Source organism: Fusarium sambucinum, chromosome II (genome assembly GCF_050947815.1).
Source record: "Fusarium sambucinum isolate potato_lamoka chromosome II, whole genome shotgun sequence".
In the NCBI taxonomy this organism is placed as follows: Eukaryota; Fungi; Ascomycota; class Sordariomycetes; order Hypocreales; family Nectriaceae; genus Fusarium; species Fusarium sambucinum.
This window is the reverse complement of record NC_139293.1, coordinates 4,547,707-4,572,551: the sequence shown is the minus strand read 5'-3', so window position 1 is coordinate 4,572,551 and position 24,845 is coordinate 4,547,707. Positions and strand designations below refer to the sequence as shown.

Genomic DNA, 24,845 nt, shown 5'->3' with positions numbered 1-24,845 from the left:
CGGTGAGTTCCATCGCCTATAAGAGCCCATCTCCTTAGGAAGGCATCTATCGCCTCTCTAACTGAGGCCCGTCAGCCTGCGCCTATCATTTGATATTTGAGGTAGCACATAAACCGCCCTTCCAACTCTAACTGGTCAACATGGCACCCTCGCGTGTGAAGGCCCAATGAACTGCTCTCCTGCGATGTCGTGAGCGCGACAATAATCTCGTGCCCATTGGTTATGAATTAGTAGAAGGGAAATGTACTTTGGAATATTGGTATTCTCGAGGGTGTGTTATTTCAACCGCCATGTTCGTTTTTTTGACCGAGCGAGAGGCCAACTCAGATAGCTTGACAGTTTTGGACAGCCAAGGCCGAGACTTTAAGAATACCAAGATCTGGGAGCATAGTCTGATACACGTTTATAGCATAAAATCAACTTGCCAATTTACCCTTCTTCTTTTCTCGTATTTGTGGCCAGGTAAACATGGAAACTCGCCATATACCTATATCCGCGAAATCAAACGCCAGCAGCATACTATTAGGGAGGGTATGAGTAAGTAATCTGGGTGGTCGGTAATTCTCAAGAGGCTAAAATGAGATCATAGATAATAGCCTCGCTTTTCTTTAGATGACGCATGGATGTGTATGACAACGAGGCCCGATGACGTACTTAAGCCCTAAGACTGCTGGTGTTCGGGCATTCTCGTAGAAATGCACGGTAGTTGGATTTCGGAGCAAGGTCGCAAAAGGTTGACTGCAGGATAGGTACTTTTTGATGGGGGGGGAAAGGCTTCTCAAAGTCTAATCGATGCAATGAGACGGTATGTCACGAAACATAGGGCTCTAAGAGCAGGATAGGTACAACCTGTCGACAATTATATATTGGTTGAGACCTACCTAATCTGGATTGGGCCACCGGGAATGTGCAATCGAGTCACATGACCTTTATATCACTGAGAGGTTGAGAAAGGAAGGATCTGTGTGGGCAGCAGTTTTTGTTGAGCCCTTCATGTTTTCATGACAGGTAGGTAGGTACCTATGAGGACTACAACCTAGCTGCTGGCTGTAGAAGGACAGTTGCAGGGTCACGTGACTATCTGCATCACTCTTCAGGAGGTATGCAGGTATTGGTTCTCGTCTCCCTTGATGATGTTATCATCAAGCTTCTCAAACGTCTCTCTTGAGCAATTAGCTCTTCCTGATACCCATAATGTTGCAGAACATCCCTAAATTCGAATCATCTATCTACGAGGACCAACCAGAGATCCCGATAATCCCGATATACGACTTTGTAAGTAACTATGGTGGACAATGCAAATTGGGCAACGCGTTAAATATTATCTGTAGGCACCTAAGAAGAAGCGAACTGTGTTCATATGGGCCTGTTGCCGCTGCCCAACATCAGGGATGAGAGTTTCAACAGTCGACTGTCCCGGATGCGGGACTCCTAGATGCCCTTACTGCCGCGTCGAGAAGAAAACGGTACGAGAGTAGATGGAAGCACTTAGGGAGGGGGCCTGAAGAAAAAGAACGCCGGTCATTCAGTCTTGAACCAATGCCACTATATGTCAATGTCATTTCGGTTGGGTCATAACCGATATATATCACTGGTATTTTCCATCAAGAAATCGTTTCCGAAAAGCTGTTTCTTCTTAACGACTGTCTAGACTAACGACTATGTTAGCGATTATGTGATGTGCTGGTAATGGGGATCAGATAATATTCCCAAAGGTCTTGGTCGAAAGATTAGGACAAAGTTGCACCGGCCCACAGTCCAGAAGCCTTCATTTACCAGACTCCTAGCTAGAGTCGGAAATTTTATCTTGTGGCTACACGACAGATAATAACTGGGGTTCTTCATCAACAAACCGCAGAAAAGAGAGATGGCAGCGGCGGGAGCTTGCCTCGTCCAGCACAGCATGAACTACCGGTGAGCTCGTTAGTATGGTCGAAAATGACTTGCATGAGATCATGACACGACACCAAATGTGTGGAACACTAATGCGTTGGCAGGTACACCAACAAGCCTACTAGCGACAAAAATGGCACCAGCAAGCAAGAATGTCGGGTATTCCTAACAACATCGTCTAACTCTTGTTTCTGGTAATGCTGGTCAGTTGGAGAGAGGAAACGCCATGTATCACCACAGAAGATAGCTCCAGCTATAATAGCAAGACAGGTATGAACGGTAAATTAATGGTATTTTGTAATCAGGGCTTGCCAAGCCGACCCCCTAGTTCTATATTTATTTGCATTCTCTATTTATACACTAGTCCTTTCTTTCCATGTCCCGCTCCGATGATCGGAGAGAGCAAGGAGTTAAAGATAAAAACGCCCAGCCACATGTAAAGACAAAACTCCAACAACTAAAGCACGTGTTTATAACGCTTACCAAGGACGACCATTGGCAGCAATAAGCTCGTCCTCGGAAGTCTTGAAGCTCTCCGACTCCTTGAGGAACTGCTTGTGGAAGGTCTCGAGAAGAACGCCGGGGAAGACGGCACCGACGGCCTGGACAAGGCGATCCTCCTTGCCAATCCAGACGTGCTTGATGAACTTGCCATCGCAGCCCGAATTACTCTCGGGGAAGCCGTTGGCCTCTGTACAGGGCAACGAGCGAATCTCGGAGTCGTAAGCGTAGCGAATGAAGGTGCCGAAACCGCCCTGGTCGGTAGGCTGCCAACCCTTACGGTTACGGAACTCAGTGCAGTCGGGGAAGCGACCACCATCATTGGCGCAATCGTCCCACTCCTTGAAAATTTCGTAGGTTTTGGGCTTGTTCTGCATGATCATGAAGCCAGTGTTGAGGAACAGGTTGCCCCTTCGGTCGCGGTTGTGCTGGGTATCGGGGTCGAAAGGCAGGGCCATGGAGTTGTTCTGGGGGGTGATACTCCAGTAGTTCATGAGCCACTCGAGAGGGAGGTCAAGGCGGTTGAAGAGGGCGTCCGAGTCGATGAAGACGCAGACGTCATGCTTCTTGAGGACTTGGGCGAGGACAGACGGCTTCTTCCAGGAATCGCGACGGTCGGAGTAGCTGTTGATCTTGATGTGGTAGTACTGGTATCCATGGATCTTGGCTATTAAAAGTCAGCAGGTGTACACAAAAGTAAGCGAGAGCTGCCAATTAGCGAGAGACATACAGTAGACCCAGTGATTCAATGTGCCACCAGACGGGCCGTGGACCTCTCGGCTCTTGTTCCAAGTCATTTCGTCCGACCAGAGATAGCCAGGCTTATCGAAACGACGACTCTCAAGATCAACAATACAGAGCTTCTTGCCGAGAGGCTCGTTCCAGATGGGCTTGTCGGAGGGGAGCTTGGAGGGCCAGTGGCCATAGGGGAAGTATTCAGGATCGTTGACCTTTACGGCGGGACGGATCCATTTCTCGGGGGTGAATGCATCGAGGTTGAGTTCAGAAGAAGGGGTATCAGGTAGGGCGGGAGCTTCAGAGAGTTCATCGGGCGTAGGGAGAGTCTCTTCCTCGGCGATGGGAGAAGGAGTAGGAGTACTGGCTGCATCGGCGGCAGCGAGCTCTTCGGGGTCGCTGGGAGCCTCTTCAGGATCGAAGTCGGGCTTCTGAGGGGTGACTTTGTGCTCGTGTTCATGTTCATGCTCGTGGTCGTGATCGTGCTCAGCCTCGGCTTCAGCGGCGGAGGGAGGCGTTGGTGTTGGTGTTGGCTCAACCTCGACGACTTCGGTGACGGTTTCGACAGCAGGTGCACCGCCAATTCCTTCGTCTACAGCGGGAACAAAAGTCGGTGCCGCAGCAGCGGCTTCTTTCTCGGGGATGAAAGGCGCAGGCTCGTCGCTATGGGAGAAGAAAAGTCAGATTGAGTTTCTGAAGGCGCGAAAAAGAGGAGAGGGGAAAGCTTACACTCCGCTGTTGCTTTTGCTGTTGCCGTTTGCGGCGGCTGTTTCGCTGGGCGTCTTTAGGTGGAAATGCGCCAGACCGAGAAATATGGTGATGAAGACCACAGCGGCCAGAACGACCGCTCTGTTTGACCTTGGGACGGTCATTTTGGCAAGAAAGAGACTGTAATTGCCAGAATAAAAAGAGAGAAGGTGTACAGATACAAGAAAGAAGGGAAAAAAGAATGCAAGAAGCCAAGAAAAGGAAGGATGACGAAGCAGTTCAGCTGAGGGGACCCAGGAGTAAGAGCAATGGAGAACAGAACACGACGACCCCTGACTCTCTTTTTAAGCAGGGGTTTATTTTTTGTTCCTTTTTTTTTTAGTATCGCATCGCACCCATCATTACTACAGTATTTAGACAAAAGTCTGACCCCATAGCCCATTTTACACTAAAATACTATATCTTTAAAATTAAATATTAAATTATAAAAAAAATACTATAACTATTAAAAAAAACCTATATATAGAACTTTATAAAGAAAATATTTTTTATATAGAAAGTATTTTTATAGCTATTTTATTAATAAAGTAAATAAGGCTTAAAGTTAAGAAAAATAAAAAAGTTAAAAATTACCTTCTATAATTTTTTAAGAATACCCTATAAGTCCCCTATAAGTAATTTTTAACTTTTTCTTTAACTTTAAAGCTATATATTTTTATAAGTAAAATAGTTATAAAAAAACTTTCTATATATAAAAGATTTTTCTTATAAAATACTATATAATAGATTTTATATTATTAATATAGTATTTTTATTTTATTAGATATTTAATTTTAAAAAGGTAATAAAATGGCAATTTAAGGTGGGAAAATGCCAAGTGGGGTCAGACTTTTGGCCTACTACCGTACGCTATCTTTTTCTCTCCCTAAAATAAGGTCCCTCAGAGCTATTTTGAATGGGGACATGTTGTCTCAGTAGCGCTTCACCCTGTGAGGATTGCAACGGTTGGCTGATGGTGGGTACACTCTGACGCCTCATAATCCACTTTCCAATCAATCTGTGACGACCCTTTTTTGCTCGCTAGAAAAAGGGGATATCGACAAGGTCACGGTAGTCGAGTTTAACTTTTGTCTCTGTTGTTGTATCAGGAGAAGGTTAATTGATGCTTTGGTAGGTCTGGTCCAGTCAATTCAATGAACAGTGACTGCTGTAGAGAGCGCTGCAAGTTGTACGAGTGCGGGGGTTGATGTCCTGAAAGTTAGGGACCTATAGCAGGGAGGCTGCCCTGAATTTGATCATCACTGATTGACAGGCCGGGAAGCTTGTGCCTCACTCCCGTAGTCGATCCCTTTATGGATCCTCCGCCAAGCAATTTCTTTCCAGATCTCTGCTTTCCATCATCGTTCTAGATTATATCGCTAATTCGCTTCAATACTTTTGTATCTTGTTTGGCATCTGATCTATTGCCAACAAGTGTCACGTCATCTCAGCTCAGCGCAAGCCAAGAGTCTCTCCACCACAATTGTTTCTCTGTTCGCCCTGAAACTTTCCCCCTTGTACTGGATAAACTTTGGCTCGTGAAACGCAACGGTCAACCGCCAGACACCGCCACTCGCCTTTCTTACTCATCGGAATAGGAGGACTGAAAAGTCTTGTCTCCCTGCACTCTTCACTCTTGGAGGTAGCTCTGAGGAAGAGGGGCACTCGCGAGCTTCAGCTGAAGCTAAAGACGCCACTTGAAACGTTTTAATTGGGTGGCTTTGGTGCTTCCCCCTTGAAATGGTGAGCTCCCACGATCAGACTTGAGGTATCTTGCTGTATTCCCAGTCAGAATCGACGTGTATCTCTCTGATGCCATCTCCAATCAGTAGGGATGAAATGACATGAATCTCCGAGGACATCAACCATCAAGACCTCTCCAAGTTGTACAAGACAGACTAAAACCCACCCAAGTTCAACCCCTAAATTGACCCCTGCAAGCCTTTATCCCTGCCTAACAGTCAGACAGTGCAAGAATGCGCGACTCCCAAACCATCCATAGCGTGCTATAGACACCAACCACGGCAGATGTTTTCTGTCGAGTAGCAAACTAGCGATATTCTAGGCCAGAGTACTCACACACTATCGATTTGTTTCAACACGACTATTGAAACTATCATCAACAGTTTTTACCTTGGCTCAGGGGCAAGTTAATTCTGGCAAATGGCTGAACTGTGGCTTGTTAGCTTCAGGTACTAGCGCCCGTCAATGGACAAAGTATCGTGATTCATGGTCAAGGGTCTTGTCTTGTAGCGTTTCTGTCGTGAGAATTCTACAACTTGACAATGAAATACGAATCGACACATCCACACACAACTTCGGTAGGTATCATATGAGCCCTGTATACACTCATCCCAGTCCTTAAAAGACATGTGCAACAATGTCACCCAACTTAACTTTGCTGCGCGACTTATCGCCACTTACCATTTCTTTTCTTCTGGCTACAGGGTAACACATTGCGAAGTCGGCGTTGAACAAAGTAATTTCCTAGTGATTTACTGACTGACCATTTTATCTTGAGGGGATCTCTGACTGGTGACAAAGTAACAAACTATCCCAGTAAAAATACGTTTGGCGAAATCGGCACTGCTCGTTGAATGCCGCTCACCTCTACGCCCTCAATGGAGGAGGAGCCTTTGCGAACACGTTTCACATTGGGTCAGGTCACGTGTCATGGCACCAAAAAAGTGAAGTCGTCACCACTTTTGAGATGACATTCTAGATTGCTGGCTGTTGTCTGCGCTAGACTCCGAATCAGTCAGAACTAGTCTGTGGCTTTGATGACTTTGTGTTTCTACTCCAACTCATACCCAGCATACCGCGTTCCAAACCACCTCCACAACAAAAGGTGCTTCAGTTCATGTCACCATCGCGAAGGACGCGAAGCTCGAGTTATCACCTCGTACAACACAATACTTTAACCAATCATTTATTCGGGAGAAACTTTCACCCAATGAGTTCCTCAGTAGAATGAGGACTGCACTGCATTTTGTTCAGGCAATGCTGGCCCTACCTGCAGCATAAGCACCGCGAATGTGTCGCAACTTGTACCATATACGCGTATGGTAGGTGAGGAGGAAGCGTCGCTTTCCGACCCGAACCTACCACCATTTCTAAGCTATATATCATGGGGAGAGCAGTTCAACCGCTTGACCAGCGTTTACTCGAAAAGTGCTCACATATCTCCTGGTGCTTAAGAGAAAAAGAGGGGCTTATCCAAAGCTGCCCATCTTGTCATACTATGGCATGCCATGCTTTCTATCTTCAATTGCATCGTTAGTAGGATCCTATAGAGAACGAGAGAGCGCTATGATGGCTGAAATGGTGATAAAAAAGACCCGCATGGTTTGTTGAGATGAGGATGTCTATCCGAAGTTTATTACAGATATAGCTATCAGAAACCCCAACTTCCAGGAAACGTCTTCGCTTGGGGCTACCTAGATTACTTATCGTTTGTACGCACCTCTTATAAAAGTTAGAGTTGGGCTACACCTCAACAGAAGAGGTCCGGCTGACAAAAGCCCTAGGTTAGTTGATTCAAATGGTGTAAGATCCTGGGAGTTAATAATAGAAACATCAGGACGCATGTATGACAACTCATCTATCGTGTTTCTGGAAGCATCATCCCTTTCATTTCTTTTGCTTGTGACGGTAGTAGGACTTGACATAAGGTCTGTATGGTCTTGTCAAGGTATCTCAACTGTCAACAACAGGCTATGATCCGTCAACACAAGACAGCCAATCCCCACCGACTGGTTGCCGAAAGCCGATGTGTATGTGCCTGTCGGTCTTGGATTTAAGCAAGACTGTTACTGGCGCCGGTAGGGCCCGGGGTTAAGGGTTACATGATCGTCGTTGACTTAAGTGTCCGATGCCGTGTCTCCTGCATTTAAGTCCGCCAAGAAACTCCGATCTACTGGTCCCTGAAACAGTTCATAGAAAAGCCAGCTAGAACTTAACGTCACCGCTGAAGTCTCGCGTTTTTGGGATATGCTAAGTTCGGGCTTCATATAGACGGGAAGACATCACTGGTTAACAGTACCTGTCCTATGTTCACGATGCCCTTGATGCGTGTATCAAAAATGAGTTGAATCTGCTGAATGCAATGCTTTCCATCCACGTCGCGACGACTCACAACACTAGCATGTGACACGGCGAATCGGCACAGATTTGAGATGGGAAATTCGTGTAAAAGAGAACAATTGACCACCTCGGAGGCGATGCCCACTACGTGGAACTGCAAGGCGCTCAATCACGAGACAGACCATACCATGAGTCTGCCCGATTAGAACCCCAGCCCACCGGAGCTACCCCAGAATCGAACATTTGCGGGGATAATGAGGAGATGGAACCTTTCTGTGATGTTACGGTCGATGAAAAGAAACAAGTCATTCGAGGTGTCCAAGTGGGGAGTTGGGGTTACCTTGGTAGAGGAGAGGGCTGGCTAATGGCTAGTTAAGAAAAGTGCTGCATTCTCATCATGCGAATAGAGTTTCTTTCTGCCAGAACATTTAGAAGAATGACTAGCCACCTTTATCATGCTTACATCCGATTTTCTTGATTCATAGGTATCCTTTTAGCTGTGGTATAAGGCTTTTATCGATAAAAATTCATGGCGTCATGCTTCAGACTCGGCCAACTCTTAACCCTGAACCATGACGAGGTTGCATCGGCAAACCACATTACAGCAACTCAAAGTGGAATGTGGTTAAGATGTTTTTTTTCTCGATTGCATTGCCAAGTTGTGATGATCCCAATTCCCCTTTAAACGGCCCGTTTAATGAAGCTAATGCACTCCATATTCTGAAAACCCGGACCATCGGGTTTCATCGTCCCAGCATCAGGTGGTCTAAATATTAATAACGAGACCTGTGAACCGATGTTATTCCGATTGAGCGTAAATATTCCCCGCATCTTAGTGGTGTATTTATTTCCCCATGGGTTTTTCTCTCCCATTTTGACTGTGACTTGGGTCTAGAGGGCGGCAGTTGATCTCGGCAACTGAAGCACGATTCGGAAACAGAGACCAATTAGGCAATTTGAGGACCGATGTTGTGTCATGAAAGCACTGACTCTGGGGCGAAATTATGCTGTCTATACCAGAAACAACATGTTACTGAATAAGTAAGGAAACACTTTGCATGACGTTGACTATTTCTCCGCTCAATGCCACTCAAGTCGGGCACTAGCTTTGGAACACCCCAGACCGTTGCCGACTCTATATACGGGGCTATAGAGTAAAAACAACTTAAATGATCATGATCCGCACCCATATGATGGGGTGAGAGTAGTTGAGAAACAAGTCGCGTGTTGTAACATTTCCTCACGATGCCTTCTCTTCTAAGCCTTGTCACTGCGGCTGCCCTTCTGGCGGACGGTGTTGTTTCGCAAAAAGCACCTACCGTCACGATCAAGAATGGTACTCTCGAAGGAAGATATGAACCTGGATACAATCAGGATCTGTTCTTAGGTATTCCTTTCGCTCAGCCTCCTGTCGGCCAACTTCGTTTCCAGAACCCTCAGAGTCTAAACGAGACATTTGACACCCTCGAGGTGAAGAAGTATGGCGACTCTTGTGTTGGATACGGAGTGAGCAACCACCTTCGAGTTCCCGTAAAAGAATAGTGAATACTGACTTTGGCCAGAACACCGCCGACCAGGGACCTGCTACCTTCAGCGAGGACTGTCTTACCCTGAACGTTGTCCGACCTGCGGGCAGTAGCCGCGATGAGAAGCTTCCTGTTGGTGTTTTCATCCACGGTGGAGGTTGGACCATGGACTTTGCTGCCAACGGTGTCTACAACATGACCTTCATGGTCGAGGAAGCTGTCAAGGCTGGCAAGCCTTTCGTTGCTGTTTCCGTCGCTTGTAAGTCAATTCAGTGCAACACTCAATTCACCACTGACATCGAATAGACCGACTTGCTTTCTGGGGTTTCTTGGCCAGCAAGGACGTCTTGGACGCCGGCATCGCCAACCTCGGATTGAAGGATCAGCGTCTCGCTCTTGAATGGGTCCAGGAGAACATTGGCGCTTTCGGTGGTGATACCTCAAAGGTCACCATATTTGGTGAGAGTGCTGGTGGCGGTAACGTCGGCTATCACGCTACTGCTTATGGAGGCAGAGACGATAAGCTCTTCCGAGGTATCATCGCTCAGTCCGGTGCTGATGGAACTGACATGAAGAACCTCACTCAACCTGAACGACGCTACAACATCATCGCTGAAGCTGCTGGCTGTGGCGATGCTTCTAACAAGCTCGCTTGTCTCCGTGAGGTGTCTTTCGAGAAGCTCAATGCTACCAGCACCAAGGTTCCCGGAAACTTCTACCCTGTTGTCGACAACGATTTTATCCCTGATTACCCCTCTACACTCCTTGAGAACGGCAAGTTCGTCAAGGTTCCTCTCATAACCGGCACCAATGCCGACGAGGGCAGCTTCTTTGCCGGCCCTGGTGTCGACAACGATGAGCAGTTTGCTGCTGCTATCATGTCGAATGGCGTCGATGCCAACACTACCGAGACCTTGATGGCTCTATACCCCAACATTGACGCGCTTGGTGTCCCTTCTGGTTACCGCCGAAAGGCTAATGACTCTGTCAAAGCTCAATTCAAGCGCATGGCAGCTTTCCAGGGTGACAACCTCTTTGTTAGCTGGAGACGCAGAAGGTCCGATGCTTGGTCCAAGTATGGTGTGCCTGCTTACACTTACTTGTTCGAGTCTCCCAACACAAACATGCGTAAGTATACTGTATCCAATTCTGCCTTGAGATGTACTAACACTTTTGAAGCTCCTCAAATCGGAACTCCTCACTTCGTCGAGGTCGCCTACGTCTTCTTCAACAAGCTCGGTATGGGTTATGGCAAGAACCTTGGTCCATTCCACAATGCTTCCAAGGAGGTTCTTGACCTTGCCCAGCTTGTTACTCGAATGTGGATCAGCTTCATCACTGAAGGAAACCCTAACGAGCATGGCCGTAAGTTGGTCAAATGGACATGAATATGTGATATTGTACTGACTTTTTAATAGTTGCCGGAATTCCCGAGTGGCCTGTGTTCAAGAGCGGTGGTGGTTACGGACAGAACTTCTACTTCAACCCCAACGGTTCCAGCGTTGAGCCTGATACCTTCCGATTGGCTGGTACTACTTTCATGAACTCTCTTGCCAAGGAGTTTGGAAGGTAAAGAGCCTTTTGGAAGATGATTAATGCTTGCTTTGTTGGATAAGATGTTCAAGTCTAACCTAGCTCATGTCCCATTTTATGTGTACATATTTGAACTATTAGCATACTAGACTCATGAAGTATATGAAAGAACTTAATTTCACAGGCGTTTCAGTGTTGCCCGTACCAAAGAAACGGAACATTTGCGAGATGTGGTCTGACTTGAGCAGCAAACTTTGACTTTCAAAATCGACTCATCACTAAGCCACGATTCAGGTGAAAACAGCACAGTCCCTGCCAAGCTCTAGCCAGAGGTTCGTTAAATAATGGCGGCTAAGACGGCCCGCGGCTACTAGTGACTCGGGATGGCGTTTACGCTTTGACAGACGCACAGGGTGACGGCTTTAGTGCCGAGGATAAATCATACGATAGGCTTTGCAACAAGTAGATTGACATCCATGCATGACGGTAAAATCTATCAAGTGAATCCAGAGATCGCTTTGACCCTGGGAACAGATGTCGGTGATCTATGGGCTTTCATGAGATATTCACACGAATGGCATCAGTTTAACAGAGAAGCTGGCTGCAGAAAGATAAGAGAAGAAAATTATAGGTGAGTTAGAATCACAAGTTCCTGCCCTGAAGCTTAGGTACAGGGCGAGGTTGAATCGTAGGTCAATCATGGAAAGCCGTGCCGCCGGTGATCTGAATAATCGGATATGCCTCGTTGCAGACGTTACGCATCCAGTGCCAAACTCAATCGGCATCGTCATTTGGGAGAACCCTTCGCAACGAGATCGACACCAAACCTATAGCATCGTGGTATGCCGTTGCATCCCGGAAAGAATCTAAACAACCACTGTAGGGGGTTTGGAGTTTGTTCACTGGCTAAAAGGAATGCCCTGGCGAATGATCGACAAGTGTAACCTAATGTTTGCGAAGACTGGTGACATGAACGATTATCACGGCTTGGATGAACACAGAGTGAACCATTACATGCAAATGATCGAAAATGATAGCCAAGAGAAAAGATCATCGCACGGTTCACGGTGAAGAAAATAAGGCTGCTCATGATCGACGGAAGTCGACCAATATTATACCTTGGCAACACGGGACGAGCCAACCGAAGGAACGAAGTAACATTGGCATATTGAAAAAAACCAATGGCATGCACCAGTGTAAGATATAGACTTCCGGTGTCAAACCATCATGCACGCATCATGCGTACAATTGATTACCCTCTCAACTGACCTTACGTGAGAGTTTAGATTAACAGCAGATCAACTTACTTGGACCTCCACTCAGGCTTCCTCTTTTCCAAGAAGGCTTTGACACCCTCTTCTTTATCCTTGGTCCCAAAAGCAAAGTAATACAAACTCCTCTCAAACTCGTGATCAACACCCAAATCATCCGCTACGACAAATAGTATGTCAACACGATATTCTCACCTACTTATAGAAACAAGTGTTGAGCCACTTACATTTACAAATTGCTTCTTTAGCCAAACCCAAAGCCATGGGGCTAAGCGCCGCAAGCGTCGATGCCGTGTCCTTCACCACGTTGTCCAAGACGCTGCCGCTTTCGTAGAGCTGCGCAACTAGACCTGCAGACCGAGCCTCTTCTGCTTGGATGGGACGACCGAGAAGGATCATCTGCATAGCCTATCACTCACACACGTCAAATGCCAACTCATCAAAACTCAGTTGTACAGGGGAGGAGGAGAGATGGAGAAAGATTGGATATCATTAGCACACACCTTGAATTTTCCCACGGCACTGGTCAGCCGCTGTGTACCGCCAGCACCAGGGATAAGACCAATCGTGACCTCTGGGAGACCGAATCGACTGTCATGCGCTGCAAAAATCAGGTCGCACTAAAAGCGTTTGTTTATCAGCTTCGGGTTCCGAAGCGAGGCAGGGAAAATCTTTACCATGAGAGCAAGCTCAAAACCCCCACCGAGCTGTCAATCCCACAAACATTAGCTTTGTACTGTACTACTGTATACTCCAGAGTTCCTGAGTTCTGTGGATTAGACTATAGTTAGTGGAACTGTCAACTCACCGCCATTCCCTCAACAGCCGCTATCAAAGGCTTGCGCACGGCTTGCATCCCCGTACAAAGATCCGACAAGTAGCGGCAGTCCCGCACGCCTTCCGCATCGAGGCGTGAGATCTCCCCGATATCAGCTCCGGCTGTTGGTAAGGTCTTGTCAGCTGGCCTGGTCAAGTGCCGGGGTTGTTCGATGTACCCCTGCCCTTGTGGGAATTGGGAATGGGTGATAAAGTGGAGTGAGTTCATACCGCAAAAGAAAGTCGAGCTGCCAGTGATGACAATGACTCGCACGCCATCGTCCCTGGATGCTGCCTTCAACTGTTCCAGAAAGACGGTTATGAGTTCCTGCGAGAGGGCGTTGCGCTTGGAGGGTCTGTTTAACGCCAGGACGCGTACACCGTCTGCGGGAGTGGAAGGGAGGATAAGCTGATAGTCCATTGTCTGTTGACTTTGAGTTTGTATACAGAGAATTACGGGCTGAAAGAAGGCTGCACTCGGCAAGATTGACTCAGTGGATGATGTGATGTCTTTGGTTGACTTGCTGTTCTATTGTTTACGGAACGCGTTGAGTAAAATACAGGACAACCAGGTACTTCACCTCGGGTAAGCACGTCAAAGAACGCGTGAACTTAGTCGCGTCGATCAATCAATCGAAAGTGGATAGTGTCATTGATTCAACTGAGACACGGCTTGTGTCTGACCCTAAAGTACGTACATGCAGGTTCCCTCCCAACATGCGTTCAGGTGAAGACTTTCTCTCGATATTTCTGATTACTGTGTATTACAAACATACTAATAAATTTTTTCTCCAGTGCGGCATTAGGAAAGGGTGGTTGGGGATCTTTTTCTATGTTTGGAAGGTTTGGTTGTACATCGCTGCTGAGTTTGAGTCTGTTGTCGATCTTTGTGTCCGTCAATTCCGCTGGGTTGGTCCAAGTGTCGAGTCGTTCGCGTGGCTAGTCTACTGTAGTTTGATGAAAACCGATGATCTTTGTTGAGGCTAGATAGATTCACAGATTTCGGTCTGCCACTTGTGGAGTTCCGAAATGACCTAAGAGAAACCGAGGTGTTCTCTCTCAAAGTAAACTTTAGGCACATGATGGATGAGTAAAGTGATAACAAAACCAAGAGTTATGAGCACATTGTCTCATCCCATCTTCAGAAGAATGTCATCGAACTCGTCATCATACATGTGCATGTCGACAGATGCCGGAGTCAGATCCTGCAGCTCCCGCATGCTGGAGATGTCGTGGCAACCCTGGCAGTAACCGCATCCGCGGAACCGAGTTAAACCAGACTATCTCCCGCAGATCCCTCACTAGATGCGGGTCTAATTAGGACTAACAATCGAACTGACAGGGATCAGATCCACAGACTATACCAAAACTTAGTTTCCTAGATCCGACGGTGAGAGAAAGCATTCAATAAATCTACCAACTACATTTTCGCAAGCAAACATGTCCTCACCCATTCAAGCCGTCCCGTCTCGTATTGTCATGTGCTCGTGTCTAATCCTTGCAAGATTCAGAGTGGTTTCCCGTTCCCAAACTGGTCATGGCTTTAACCGGAGGTCTTCCTTTACCCCAATTGATAAGCCAGTTTCAAGGAAACCAGCAAACAGGACTATGCGGAGCCATGTCTGGACACGTTTGACACAGGAAGAGGAAAAAAAGACGCACCTCGGAGGAAGGCGCGGCCTGAGTGAAGACCGCCCCCCCAAAAGTGCAGCTCTTACTACGCACCTGACTCGCCGGGTTGCCTGGACATTTCACTATTTGCAACTTGTTGGGTACAGTAGCTTGGAATAATCCTGCCAAGCAATGACGAGGAAGGCTGGGTTAGGCTATGGATAGGTTGGTGACAGGGAACAGACAAGAAAAAGAAAGAGGTTGCAGAAAGCGGAGAAGGGAAAATCATTTGTTTATTTAAGAACTCACTTGCTTGTTTGGTGGAGAGAGTTCTTATGCACTCCTTTAATTTCAAATCATCAAAGCACCACCACCCAAGCACACTTCTCTCTTATTATCCAAGTATTTTGAGTTTCTGTTTGAAACCTCTTGTACGACGATCGTCATTTCCATCCTCTTTCACACGCCTAGCTTGCCTGGCATGCCCTCTCCCGTACTTGCAGTACCTCAGGGGACTGCCGTGCCCGTGTCTTTTACACAAGGTACATGCAGTCGGCCTAGTTTCTCGACTATCACAGAAGCTTTCTTCCATCATGCCGCCACACAACCTTCGGCAAAGGCGGCACGAGATCTGTCTGCCGAGCCGCCTGTTGAGATAAGTTATGGTGAGCTTGCCCAACAAAGCATCAGCTTGGCTCGACGATTACAAAGCCTTGGTGTTTTGCCAGGGGATCGTGTCCCTCTTGTTGTAAAGCGTGGTGTTGGCATGCTTGTCGGAATCATCTCTATCCTATCATGTGGTGCTCAATATGTTCCTCTCGACGGAGGCGTCGTGGCAGATGAGACTCTACGTTTCGTGTTGAAGCAGACAGGCGGAAAGGTTGTCTTGACTTCAAAATCCACAGCTCATCGTCTATCAAACACAGGAGTTTCCAACATTGTCACAATTGAGGACTCACATGAGATCGACGACAAGTCGGACTTTATCCCCTTCAGTCAGCCGGAAGCTGGTTGCTATGTGATATACACCTCAGGTACGACGATTCACACTTATACCTTGACTTGTGCCATACTAACTAGTCAGGAACAACTGGCACACCAAAGGGAGTAGATGTCAGCCACCGCAACGTCACAAATTTGCTATGTCAGGCACCAGGAAACTTGGGCATTGGACCAGGATCATGTGTTGGCCAAGTGTTGAACGTCAGCTTTGATATGGGTAAGTCATGAACTGTTATTTAGTCAGACTCAAGTGCTATAGCTAACATGTGAAGCTGCCTGGGAAACACTCGGTTGTCTATCAAATGGAGGTACTCTGATCCTTCGCGGATCAAATTGGTCAAAAGCCTTAAACGAGGTAATACTTTTGAATTCTACTTGAAGCTCAACACTAATACATCTTCAAGTTGGATGTTCTCATTTGCACACCAAGCATCCTCTCAAAACAGAACCCTGAGGACTACCCAAGACTAAAAACAGTCGCCACAGCAGGTGAACCAAGCTGCCAAAAGTGAGTTGAAATTAGCTTTATTCGGGAAGGAAAGCCTCAACTGACTTCCCACAGACTTGCGGACCTTTGGGCTTCTCATGTATCCTACTTCAACTGCTATGGCCCTACAGAAACCACCATCGTCAATACCACTCACCTCCACCAGACAGGCCAGCCTCTATCCATTGGTAAACCTACACCAGGAAATACCGTCTACATCTTGGATGAGTTCCTAAAACCTGTTCCTGTTGGAGAGGTTGGTAATGTTTGGGCTGGTGGCGCGGGAGTGGCGCGAGGCTATGTCGATCTGCCCGATAAGACAGCTGAGAGATTCCGCCTGGACCCATTTGCCCAAGACGGGTAAGTACAGCTTAGTCCCGACTTTCTGAAAGCTCAGCCAATACTGACTATTTATAGATCAAACATGTACAACACCGGAGATTTATGTCAATGGAACACGGATGGCACTCTTCACATCCTTGGCCGCATTGACGACCAAGTCAAAGTAAAGGGCTTCCGTGTTGAACTCGACGGCGTTGTTGCATGCATCAAGTCCTGTCCTTCAGTTCAATCAGCAACCGCTCTACTGATCAACGAGGAGATCCATGCCTTTGTCACTCCCAGCCATTGTCCCGTTCCGGTCGTTGAGGCACATCTCAAGACTCTCCAGCCTTACTACGCCATGCCGACGCATTACCACCAACTGGAGACTATGCCCATGACCGCAAACGGTAAAGTCGACAAGCATGCTCTAAAGATGTCTGTGTCAATGGCTGTCAACAACCAAGTCCGCACTCCTCTACCTGCTGTCCTGGCACACGCTCGCATGGATTCGAACGCTTCAAGTGCCACGCAATTCAGTTCTTTCTCAGATGCTTCGGATGCAACTCTCATTCCCGAGCACCAGTATGATCTTGAGAAGGCTGTTCCAGAGAAAGATCTGCCTAAACACGCCCGAGGAGTACGCCACAGAATTCTTATCGTGTACCGTCGCTTATTCTCACTTGTTGGCTTGTTCAATATTGGCGCCGCTATTGCTCTTCTCCTGACCAGCATCAACCGAGAATGGATGGGTATCATCACCGCCATCAACTTGGCCACTGCCGTTCTTGTTCGTCAAGAATTTGTCATCAATGCTCTCTACACTATCACATGCAGCGTACCTAAGTCCTGGCCTCTTGCTATCAGATCTCGCTGTGCGAAGATCTATCATCTTGGCGGTGTTCACTCTGGTGCAGCTGCGAGTGCAGGAGCATGGCTCTTGGCGACCAACATTGCTGACATTGCGTGTGCGTTTGGAAACTGTCCCGACTGGGGTAACCTCTCCATCGCATCTCAAGTCATTTCGTGGATTCTCTCGGTTATGTTTGTTGGCATGATTGGTATGGCTTGGCCATCTGTCCGCAAGCGATACCATGACCTCTTTGAGAGAACTCACCGATTCGCTGGTTGGACCATGCTCGCTCTCTTCTGGGTCCAAGTCGTCCTCTCGGCCAACGCCAGCACACCAGCTGGCACAACCTTGGGAGAGTCCTGTGTCAAGTCACCCGCCTTTTGGCTTCTGGCTGTAGCCACAGCCAGCGTTGCGTCTTCGTGGTGCTTCCTTCGAAAGGTCCCCGTGGAAGCTGAGAAGCTCTCGGACCACGCCATCAGACTTCACTTTGACTACACTGTCCCTGTCAACGGGTCTTTTACCCGTCTCTCACGCCAACCTCTTAAGGAATGGCACTCATTCGCCACCATCCCCGCCCCAGAGCCTGTAAACGGCAGATCAAAGGGCTACTCACTCGTCGTTTCTAACGCTGGTGACTGGACAAAAGCCACCATACAGGATGGCCCATCGTACATTTGGACACGTGGCGTACCTACATGTGGCGTCATGCGCATAGCAACACTGTTCAACCGCGTCGTTCTCATCGCGACGGGCTCAGGAATTGGCCCTGTCCTTGGCCACATCCAAAATCCTTCCTGTCCAACACAGCTCATCTGGTCAACCAAGAACCCAGAAGAGACGTTTGGCAAAGAAATTTGCGAGACCATCAGCAACAGCATCCCCAACGCGGTCATCCACGATACTAAGAAGCTCGGGAGACCTGACTTGGTAAAGATGGGCTACAACTTGGTCAAGCAATTCAAGGCTGAGGCTGTCATCATCATTGCGAATGAGAAGATCACCAAGAAAATTGTTTACGGACTGGAAACGCGTGGTGTTCCAGCCTACGGAGCTATCTGGGATAGCTAAAGGAATGTTTGTTTATTGTTTACGATTTATGTTCATGTTAACGCCTGGAACGACACTGAAAATTTGTTATGGCTTTGATACCTCTTACGATGAAAGTATAGTTACGATGTATAGATGAATGAATATCATGTCTTGCCGATCTGAAACAGTCTCCATAAACAATCACAAGTTGGAATGTAAATCTCCCTCGAATAGTAGCAACTGACAGCTGAGACAAAGTTTAGGGCAGTATTTAACTTTCAGGAATGGCCTACGCGCCCGTTGAAGCTCAATTGAGTTCACACGAGTGATCGGCGGGGGCTGAACTTAATGGCAGATCTTGCTAGGGTGGTCGTAGTAGAGTCGAGGTATGCAAATCGGCTTGTGTTTTGCAGATCGTAATCTAGATGGGATTCTCAATTCCGGATCTCAAGGAATGTCAAGGAGAGATTTGTACTCTCATGTATCTTTTACGTTTAGGACTTTTATACACATATATGGCTTCTCAGTCTGCAAAATATGATGTAATCTAATCACCGCTATAGGAAGTATGAATGTACACGCCGTGAGGCTTTCCGAATATCTTAACTGAGCTGAACCAACCAAAACCACTGCTCTCATCCAAATCAAGTGTAGGGCGATCCGAATGCCAACCAGTCAGCTTCAGGATCAGGCGCCCCGTTGACCCTGCTTGATTCCGTTGCTAAAGCTGGAGTACGAATGGGTTGCAGGTGCAACTGTGACTGTGCGCTGGAACATGATGAAGTGCGTGGATAATTGAAGAATTCAAAGACGTCGATATTGTCGAGTTCACTCAGGGATGTAGTCTGTGTTGACGTTGCTTCCAAGCCCGAGTGTCGTGCGGTGGATGTCAAAGTGACCAAGTCGTAGGCGCTCCTGGTAACTGTTAGTTGAGAAATATCGTTATTGAACCACAAGTCTTACCTTCTCATCGCCGAGAAGCCCATGTCACCTTGTCGGGCTCTCTGTACAACACGCTGAAGAATTTTGGAGTAATTGTTCGCAACCTCCCAATGTTGTCCGACATCTCGCAGCGTATCAATGAAGAAGTCAATCTGTGAATCCACCGCACATCCAACTGTAGCAGCATGAACAAGCAAGAGTCTCGCAGCGACCCAGAGCGAGAACGCAAACGAGGGCCCAAGGAGGTTCAACCCGTCCGCTTCAAGGACATCACGCGTGATATCTCCCAAGCTCTGAACGGCGGATAGACATCTTTGCATGGCGTAGTGTGAGGGAACAAATATGTGAGAGCGGGCGGTGGGATATGCTGCTGAGGAGTGAAGGCGCACGGCGGCTGTGACGTACGCGCTGTGAAGCATGAACCAGTTGGCCACGCGACTGGCGGGATCAGAGTGACAAAGCGCAGAGATCTTGCTGTATTCACTCGGCAAACTTTGAAGCCACCCGTCTAGAGTGCGGTCGAGGTTGCGATATGTGTTGCGCCATTCTGCCATGTCGCTCGGTGAAGTGACATCGACAGGTGTCTTGAGAAACTCGTGTATTCTGCTGAGGATGACGAGAATCTCGCAGTGATAAGCGAAACTACCTAGATTCTCGGGTTTGTTGACAAGATAGGTCATTATGGGTGATTGTTTGTTGTTGCATGGACTCAGTGATCGTGTCTCTACAGGCACGTTCTTCGAGAACAAGTCGTAGGAGCAAGGTAGGAAGCGATTGATTTTAGTGTCGTTGAGGATAAAGTCAAATGTGGGCGTAGCAATGGTGGCATATCTGTCGAGAAGATATATCATCCAGTACAGCCGTCTTCGTCCCTCATCTTCGATCCAAGATTCGGGTTTGCTAGCTGCAACTCTATGAGAGGATGCTGTGTGTGTGAGCTCGGATGCTTCTGTGGACAAGAAGACGCTGCTCTCCTCGCACAAACCAAGTTGTCTGGCGTTTTGAGCTAACAGAGACAGAAGGTTCCAGCCTCTTGGCCCGTTGGATGTCCCCAGCTCATCCAAGGTTATTATAACAAGGGCTCTCAGTGCAGGGACTGTGGTATGCTCCATGGCGTATAGCTGGACTGTATGTTTGGCGACAGAGTGATAGTATGCGCTCATCTCAGGTGATAGCCTGGGATCTTTGAGGAAGCGTAACGTCGTGGCCACGATAGCATACAGTAGGATCCGATCTGGCTCTTCCATTGATGTTGATCCGAAGAAGGTGGCAAAGATGGTTTTGCGTTCTAGGATAGGACACCATGTCCCGCAGTGCTTAAAGTATAGGTCTACCAGACTATAGATGATATCTTGCGGCGGCAGATCAATTGTGTATGATTGCACTGACGGATTTCGTGTTATAGGTGTTGGTATTGGTATGTTTGCTTGAGTTGGTGTTGGTGCACTGGGCCCTTGTTGTGGTGTCTGAACAGATGGATGAGTTGTGTTCTGGTTGCTAGTGACCTGCCATGGGCTCGATATAGCGGGTGACTTTGCTTGAGAGAAGGATGATTGTCTGGGGAGGGTCGCTGGAGTAAGTCGACTGTCCAGCTGTGAAGGATTGTAACCATTGGCGTTGGCAGAAGATATACCTGGAGAGACAACCGGAGAGTGGTCTTGGACGATATGATCTTCCACTCTCCGCCCCAGAGCTTGAAGCAAGGCATCGATTCTGTTGACTTTGGCTTCCAGTTCAATGCTAAACCCATTTCTTCCAGCTCCAGGCCTTTGACGTTCGAGATATACACAGGCTTTGTTGTGACGAGCGCACCATGAACAAGCGGGTTCAGCGCGGTCGCATTTCACTTTGCGAGTCTTGCACATCTCACAGCTAACGCGAATAAATTTAGAAAATTGATCATTAATGATGTATTAAGTTGGAAAAAAGAAACGTACGATATCTTTTGGTGTTTCTCCCTTCTTCGCTTCTTTGATGGTCCAGCACCGGCCATCCTCGACTCATCACCACTGGAACCATCGTCGTTGCTCAAAGTCGAATTGGCCTCTTCGTCAGCCATGGAGGGTCCGCTGATGGACGTCATGGTCGATCTCTGTCCTTCTAACTCTCCACAATCAATCCAGACAATGGGAAAGAAGAGGGTCTGGGGGAGATAAGCTACTGGGGCGCTGGGATGAGTAGACTGGACCCTTGCAAATCCCCCTCTGTCCTTCTTTTTGCTGATCTCCCTTCATCCAAGCGCGGAGTCGATTACCTTGAATGGAGAGGGTTGTGGTTCAGATGCGGGTGATAAAAGTAAAGCCGAACCCTTTTTTGATGTGGAGTGTAGGAAAGAAAATGAGTGAGTGGAGAAGGGGAAATGATTTGCTTAGAAAGTTATGACAAGGGAACAAATGAGGGGCAAAATCAGCAAAATATTACCGACGATACGACTACGACTACACCATGTCAACTCAAAGTTCTCATTGTTACATTTTACAATATTCATTTGACTATATGAGACTAAACATCCGAGATCATACCCATTAATCCCTGTCATGGGAGAAAAAAGCAAAGTCGAGATGTCAATGCTAAACACTGTTTCCCCATCACAGACCTTCTATCTATGGCTAACCTTGCATTACCGTTACACCTACATGTGACTTCTCGGCATACAAGCATTCTCCTCTCCGGAACACCCGGGTTTATGTGCTCTCTTCACTTGCTTGCAGCTTGCAGGAGTTTGCAGAAAGAGAGGAAACGTTTCAATCCTTGATCCATGACCATGACCATGACCATGACCATGACCAAGATCCATGACAGAAGCCAAGATGACTTGGGGTGGCTTGGTTTAGCTGACGGGACCAACCGCAACTGAGTAAAACAGCATGGGTAGTCACAAACGAATCCCCTCACTCCTACAGAACTCTACAGTAGCCTGAACGAGATACAGTACAGCTTGAACCCCTCTCTCGGAAATAACATTGCGGAGCCGCGGATGGCACCATCATCAAAGAAGGGCTAATGCATGTCTAGAAGCAATCAAGTTTCCAATTCATCGGCTTATTTCTTCTTTAGTAACCCTACAGATCCTAGTGTTTCATCAGGCAGCAGAATAAAAATCCATGCAAACATTAAGCTAAAGCTGAACTATTGGAATATGTACTAGTACACACAAGCAAACAAACCAATCAACTGCCCACTTTCCTGGGTATCTACTCGTTAGTCCAGCCCTTGGACATCTCAACCGCTTTGGTCCAACGACCAAACCGCTTGGTCGCCTCCTCCTCGGCAATCTGCGGCTTGAAAATGGTACGACCTTGGGTGTTGACTTCCTTCAAGTCATCAAAGCTCTTCCAGATACCAACGGCGAACCCCGCTGCGATGGCCGCCCCCAGTGCTGTTGTCTCACGCATGCCGGGTCGGTTGACCGGGATTCCAATAAGATCTGACTGGGTCTGTAAAGAGGTTAGCAAAATGATCCTTCTCAAATGTGTGGGGACAAGACATTGGCAACGTCTTACGTACCTGCATGATCAGATCCGAGTTACACATGCCACCGTCGACAGCAAGCTCGGTCAAGGCATGTCCGCTGTCCTTCTCCATCGAGTCGAGAATGGCCTTTGTTTGGAAACACGTCGCCTCAAGAGTCGCTCTCGCAACGTGCCCGCGCTGCGTGTACGCCGTGATACCAAAGATGGTGCCTCGCGCATCGTCAACCCAGTACGGCGCAAACAGGCCACTAAAGGCCGTAACAAAGGTGCACCCACCATTGTCCTCCACCGTCTCGGCCAGAGCGCTGAGCTTGGCCGAAGACTCGATGAAGCCAAAGTTGTCCACAAGGAACTTGACACTGGAGCCCGCTACTGCGATACTGCCCTCCAGAGCGTACATGGTGTTGCCCTCACCAAAATCAAAGGCTACTGTTGTCAACAGGCCGTGCGTCGAAATGACGGGCTTGGTGCCAACGTTGTAGAGCAAGAAGCAACCTGTGCCGTACGTGTTCTTGGCGAGACCGGGGGTAAAGGCCTTCTGTCCGACAAGAGCTGCAGACTGGTCGCCCAGACATCCGGTGATCTTGACTCCCTTGAGAGACGTACCAGCCAGTGATCCATAGGCCTTGTTGTCTGAAGACCGCACGATTCTTGGCAGCGTAATCTTGGAATCATCAATACGGAACCAGTCAAGAATGTCCTCGTCATACTTGAGAGTCTCAAGATTCATAAACATGGTTCGCGAGGCATTTGACGGATCAGAAACGTAAACGTCACGCTCAGTCGCGCCGTTGAGCTTGTACGTCAACCAGGTGTCGACTGTTCCAAACGCCAAAACACCGCGCTCATACGCATCTTTGACTTCGGGAATATTGTCAAGAAGCCAGAGCAGTTTGCTGACGGATGGGTACGTGGAGAGAGGAATACCGCATCGTCCGATCAGCTCGCTAGAGCCAAGACGGCGCTTGAGACGACGCACGAGATCTTTCGATCGTGTGTCTGTCCAGACGATGGCATTGTGCAGAGCCTTTCCAGTCGTCTTGTCCCAGACGACAGTTGTCTCTCGTTGATTTGTGATACCAACGGCTTTGATCTGCTCTCTTGAGTGCCCTTGGCTCTCAAAAGCTTCAACTGCGCCGTCGATACACTGCTCAACAGAGCTCACAAGCTCCTCAGGATCATGCTCATGCCAACTAAACCAAAGATTAATCGCTGTTCGAAGAATTACTTCATCGTAAATCTGACTTACCCAGGATGAGGATAGTACTGCTTGAATTCAAGCTGATGCGTGGCAACAACATCGCCACTGGTGTCAAAGATCAGGAAGCGCGAACTTGTAGTGCCCTGATCAATGGCACCAATGAAGGCAGTGTTTGTCTTTCCGTTGAGGAGAGGCATTATGCAGTGCAGGGCAGTCCTGTAGCAGATCACAGAAAGAAGGTTGTGGAGAAAGGATCGTTTAGATGGGGCAAAGGTAAAAAATGTAACAGTGACAAGTGAGTCTGACTGATGTGGGCGTGTAAAAGATCACCTTATAAAGTTTCAATGTGGGAATGCATCTCGAACAGGCGCATTCCCTTGGTAGCCCTTAAGTATGTACGTGCTTCGGTATCCAATTACCAGCAAACACCGAGATCCAAGACTATCTCGTGCAAACCTCCTAATTCAGAGGCATCTCGGGAAACCGTTTCCCATTCCCGCCGTCTCCCCTCTTCCCCCAAGAGATTGCCCAGCTGCGGGGTTCCCAAGTCTTGTCAGACGGAAAAGATGCACGAAATTAGTTCGAATGAATCCTTCTCTTACACCCCCTTGTCGAAATAGACCCTTGTTCGTTGCACATAACCAACATCACTTTCCTCTTCCAGCCTGTAAGCTAAGCCTCGGCTTGGGGACACCGAATTACAGTCCATGTCACAAGACACACACAGCCCATCGGGAATCCCACGAGCGAACGACTAGATAAGTGAGTGATATACTTATCCGATGTACCTGTACTGTTGGTAGAGTAGAAGAACGAGGACA

The 24,845-nt window shown here is 47.8% G+C and overlaps 6 protein-coding genes across 6 annotated transcripts; 2 read left to right on the top strand and 4 right to left on the bottom strand.

The window, feature by feature from the left end:
- Positions 1 to 2,372: 2,372 nt before the first annotated feature.
- FSST1_008445 (uncharacterized protein) lies at positions 2,373 to 4,001 on the bottom strand (the record flags this gene model as incomplete). The annotated part of the gene is made up of 3 exons (XM_083225329.1): positions 2,373 to 3,061; positions 3,125 to 3,792; positions 3,859 to 4,001. The coding sequence occupies 3 exons, from the start codon at positions 3,999 to 4,001 to the stop codon at positions 2,373 to 2,375; spliced, it is 1,500 nt and encodes a 499-aa protein (XP_083084406.1).
- Positions 4,002 to 9,204: 5,203 nt separating this feature from the next.
- FSST1_008444 (Alpha/Beta hydrolase protein) lies at positions 9,205 to 11,058 on the top strand (the record flags this gene model as incomplete). Its single annotated transcript, XM_083225328.1, has 5 exons — positions 9,205 to 9,465; positions 9,522 to 9,744; positions 9,792 to 10,613; positions 10,665 to 10,850; positions 10,904 to 11,058. The coding sequence occupies 5 exons, from the start codon at positions 9,205 to 9,207 to the stop codon at positions 11,056 to 11,058; spliced, it is 1,647 nt and encodes a 548-aa protein (XP_083084405.1).
- Positions 11,059 to 12,321: 1,263 nt separating this feature from the next.
- Positions 12,322 to 13,526, bottom strand: FSST1_008443 (ClpP/crotonase-like domain-containing protein; the record flags this gene model as incomplete). The annotated part of the gene is made up of 6 exons (XM_083225327.1): positions 12,322 to 12,449; positions 12,517 to 12,697; positions 12,793 to 12,909; positions 12,967 to 12,996; positions 13,098 to 13,228; positions 13,337 to 13,526. 6 exons carry the CDS (start codon positions 13,524 to 13,526, stop codon positions 12,322 to 12,324), a joined length of 777 nt encoding a protein of 258 aa, XP_083084404.1.
- Positions 13,527 to 15,197: 1,671 nt separating this feature from the next.
- Positions 15,198 to 18,447, top strand: FSST1_008442 (uncharacterized protein; the record flags this gene model as incomplete). Its single annotated transcript, XM_083225325.1, has 6 exons — positions 15,198 to 15,750; positions 15,801 to 15,935; positions 15,991 to 16,073; positions 16,123 to 16,226; positions 16,281 to 16,565; positions 16,623 to 18,447. The coding sequence occupies 6 exons, from the start codon at positions 15,198 to 15,200 to the stop codon at positions 18,445 to 18,447; spliced, it is 2,985 nt and encodes a 994-aa protein (XP_083084403.1).
- A 605-nt stretch (positions 18,448 to 19,052) lies between these two features.
- FSST1_008441 (transcription factor domain-containing protein) lies at positions 19,053 to 21,433 on the bottom strand (the record flags this gene model as incomplete). The annotated part of the gene is made up of 3 exons (XM_083225324.1): positions 19,053 to 19,323; positions 19,372 to 21,222; positions 21,288 to 21,433. The coding sequence occupies 3 exons, from the start codon at positions 21,431 to 21,433 to the stop codon at positions 19,053 to 19,055; spliced, it is 2,268 nt and encodes a 755-aa protein (XP_083084402.1).
- A 1,111-nt stretch (positions 21,434 to 22,544) lies between these two features.
- Positions 22,545 to 24,221, bottom strand: FSST1_008440 (glycerol kinase; the record flags this gene model as incomplete). Its single annotated transcript, XM_083225323.1, has 3 exons — positions 22,545 to 22,787; positions 22,858 to 24,016; positions 24,073 to 24,221. 3 exons carry the CDS (start codon positions 24,219 to 24,221, stop codon positions 22,545 to 22,547), a joined length of 1,551 nt encoding a protein of 516 aa, XP_083084401.1.
- Between the last annotated feature and the right edge of the window lie 624 nt (positions 24,222 to 24,845).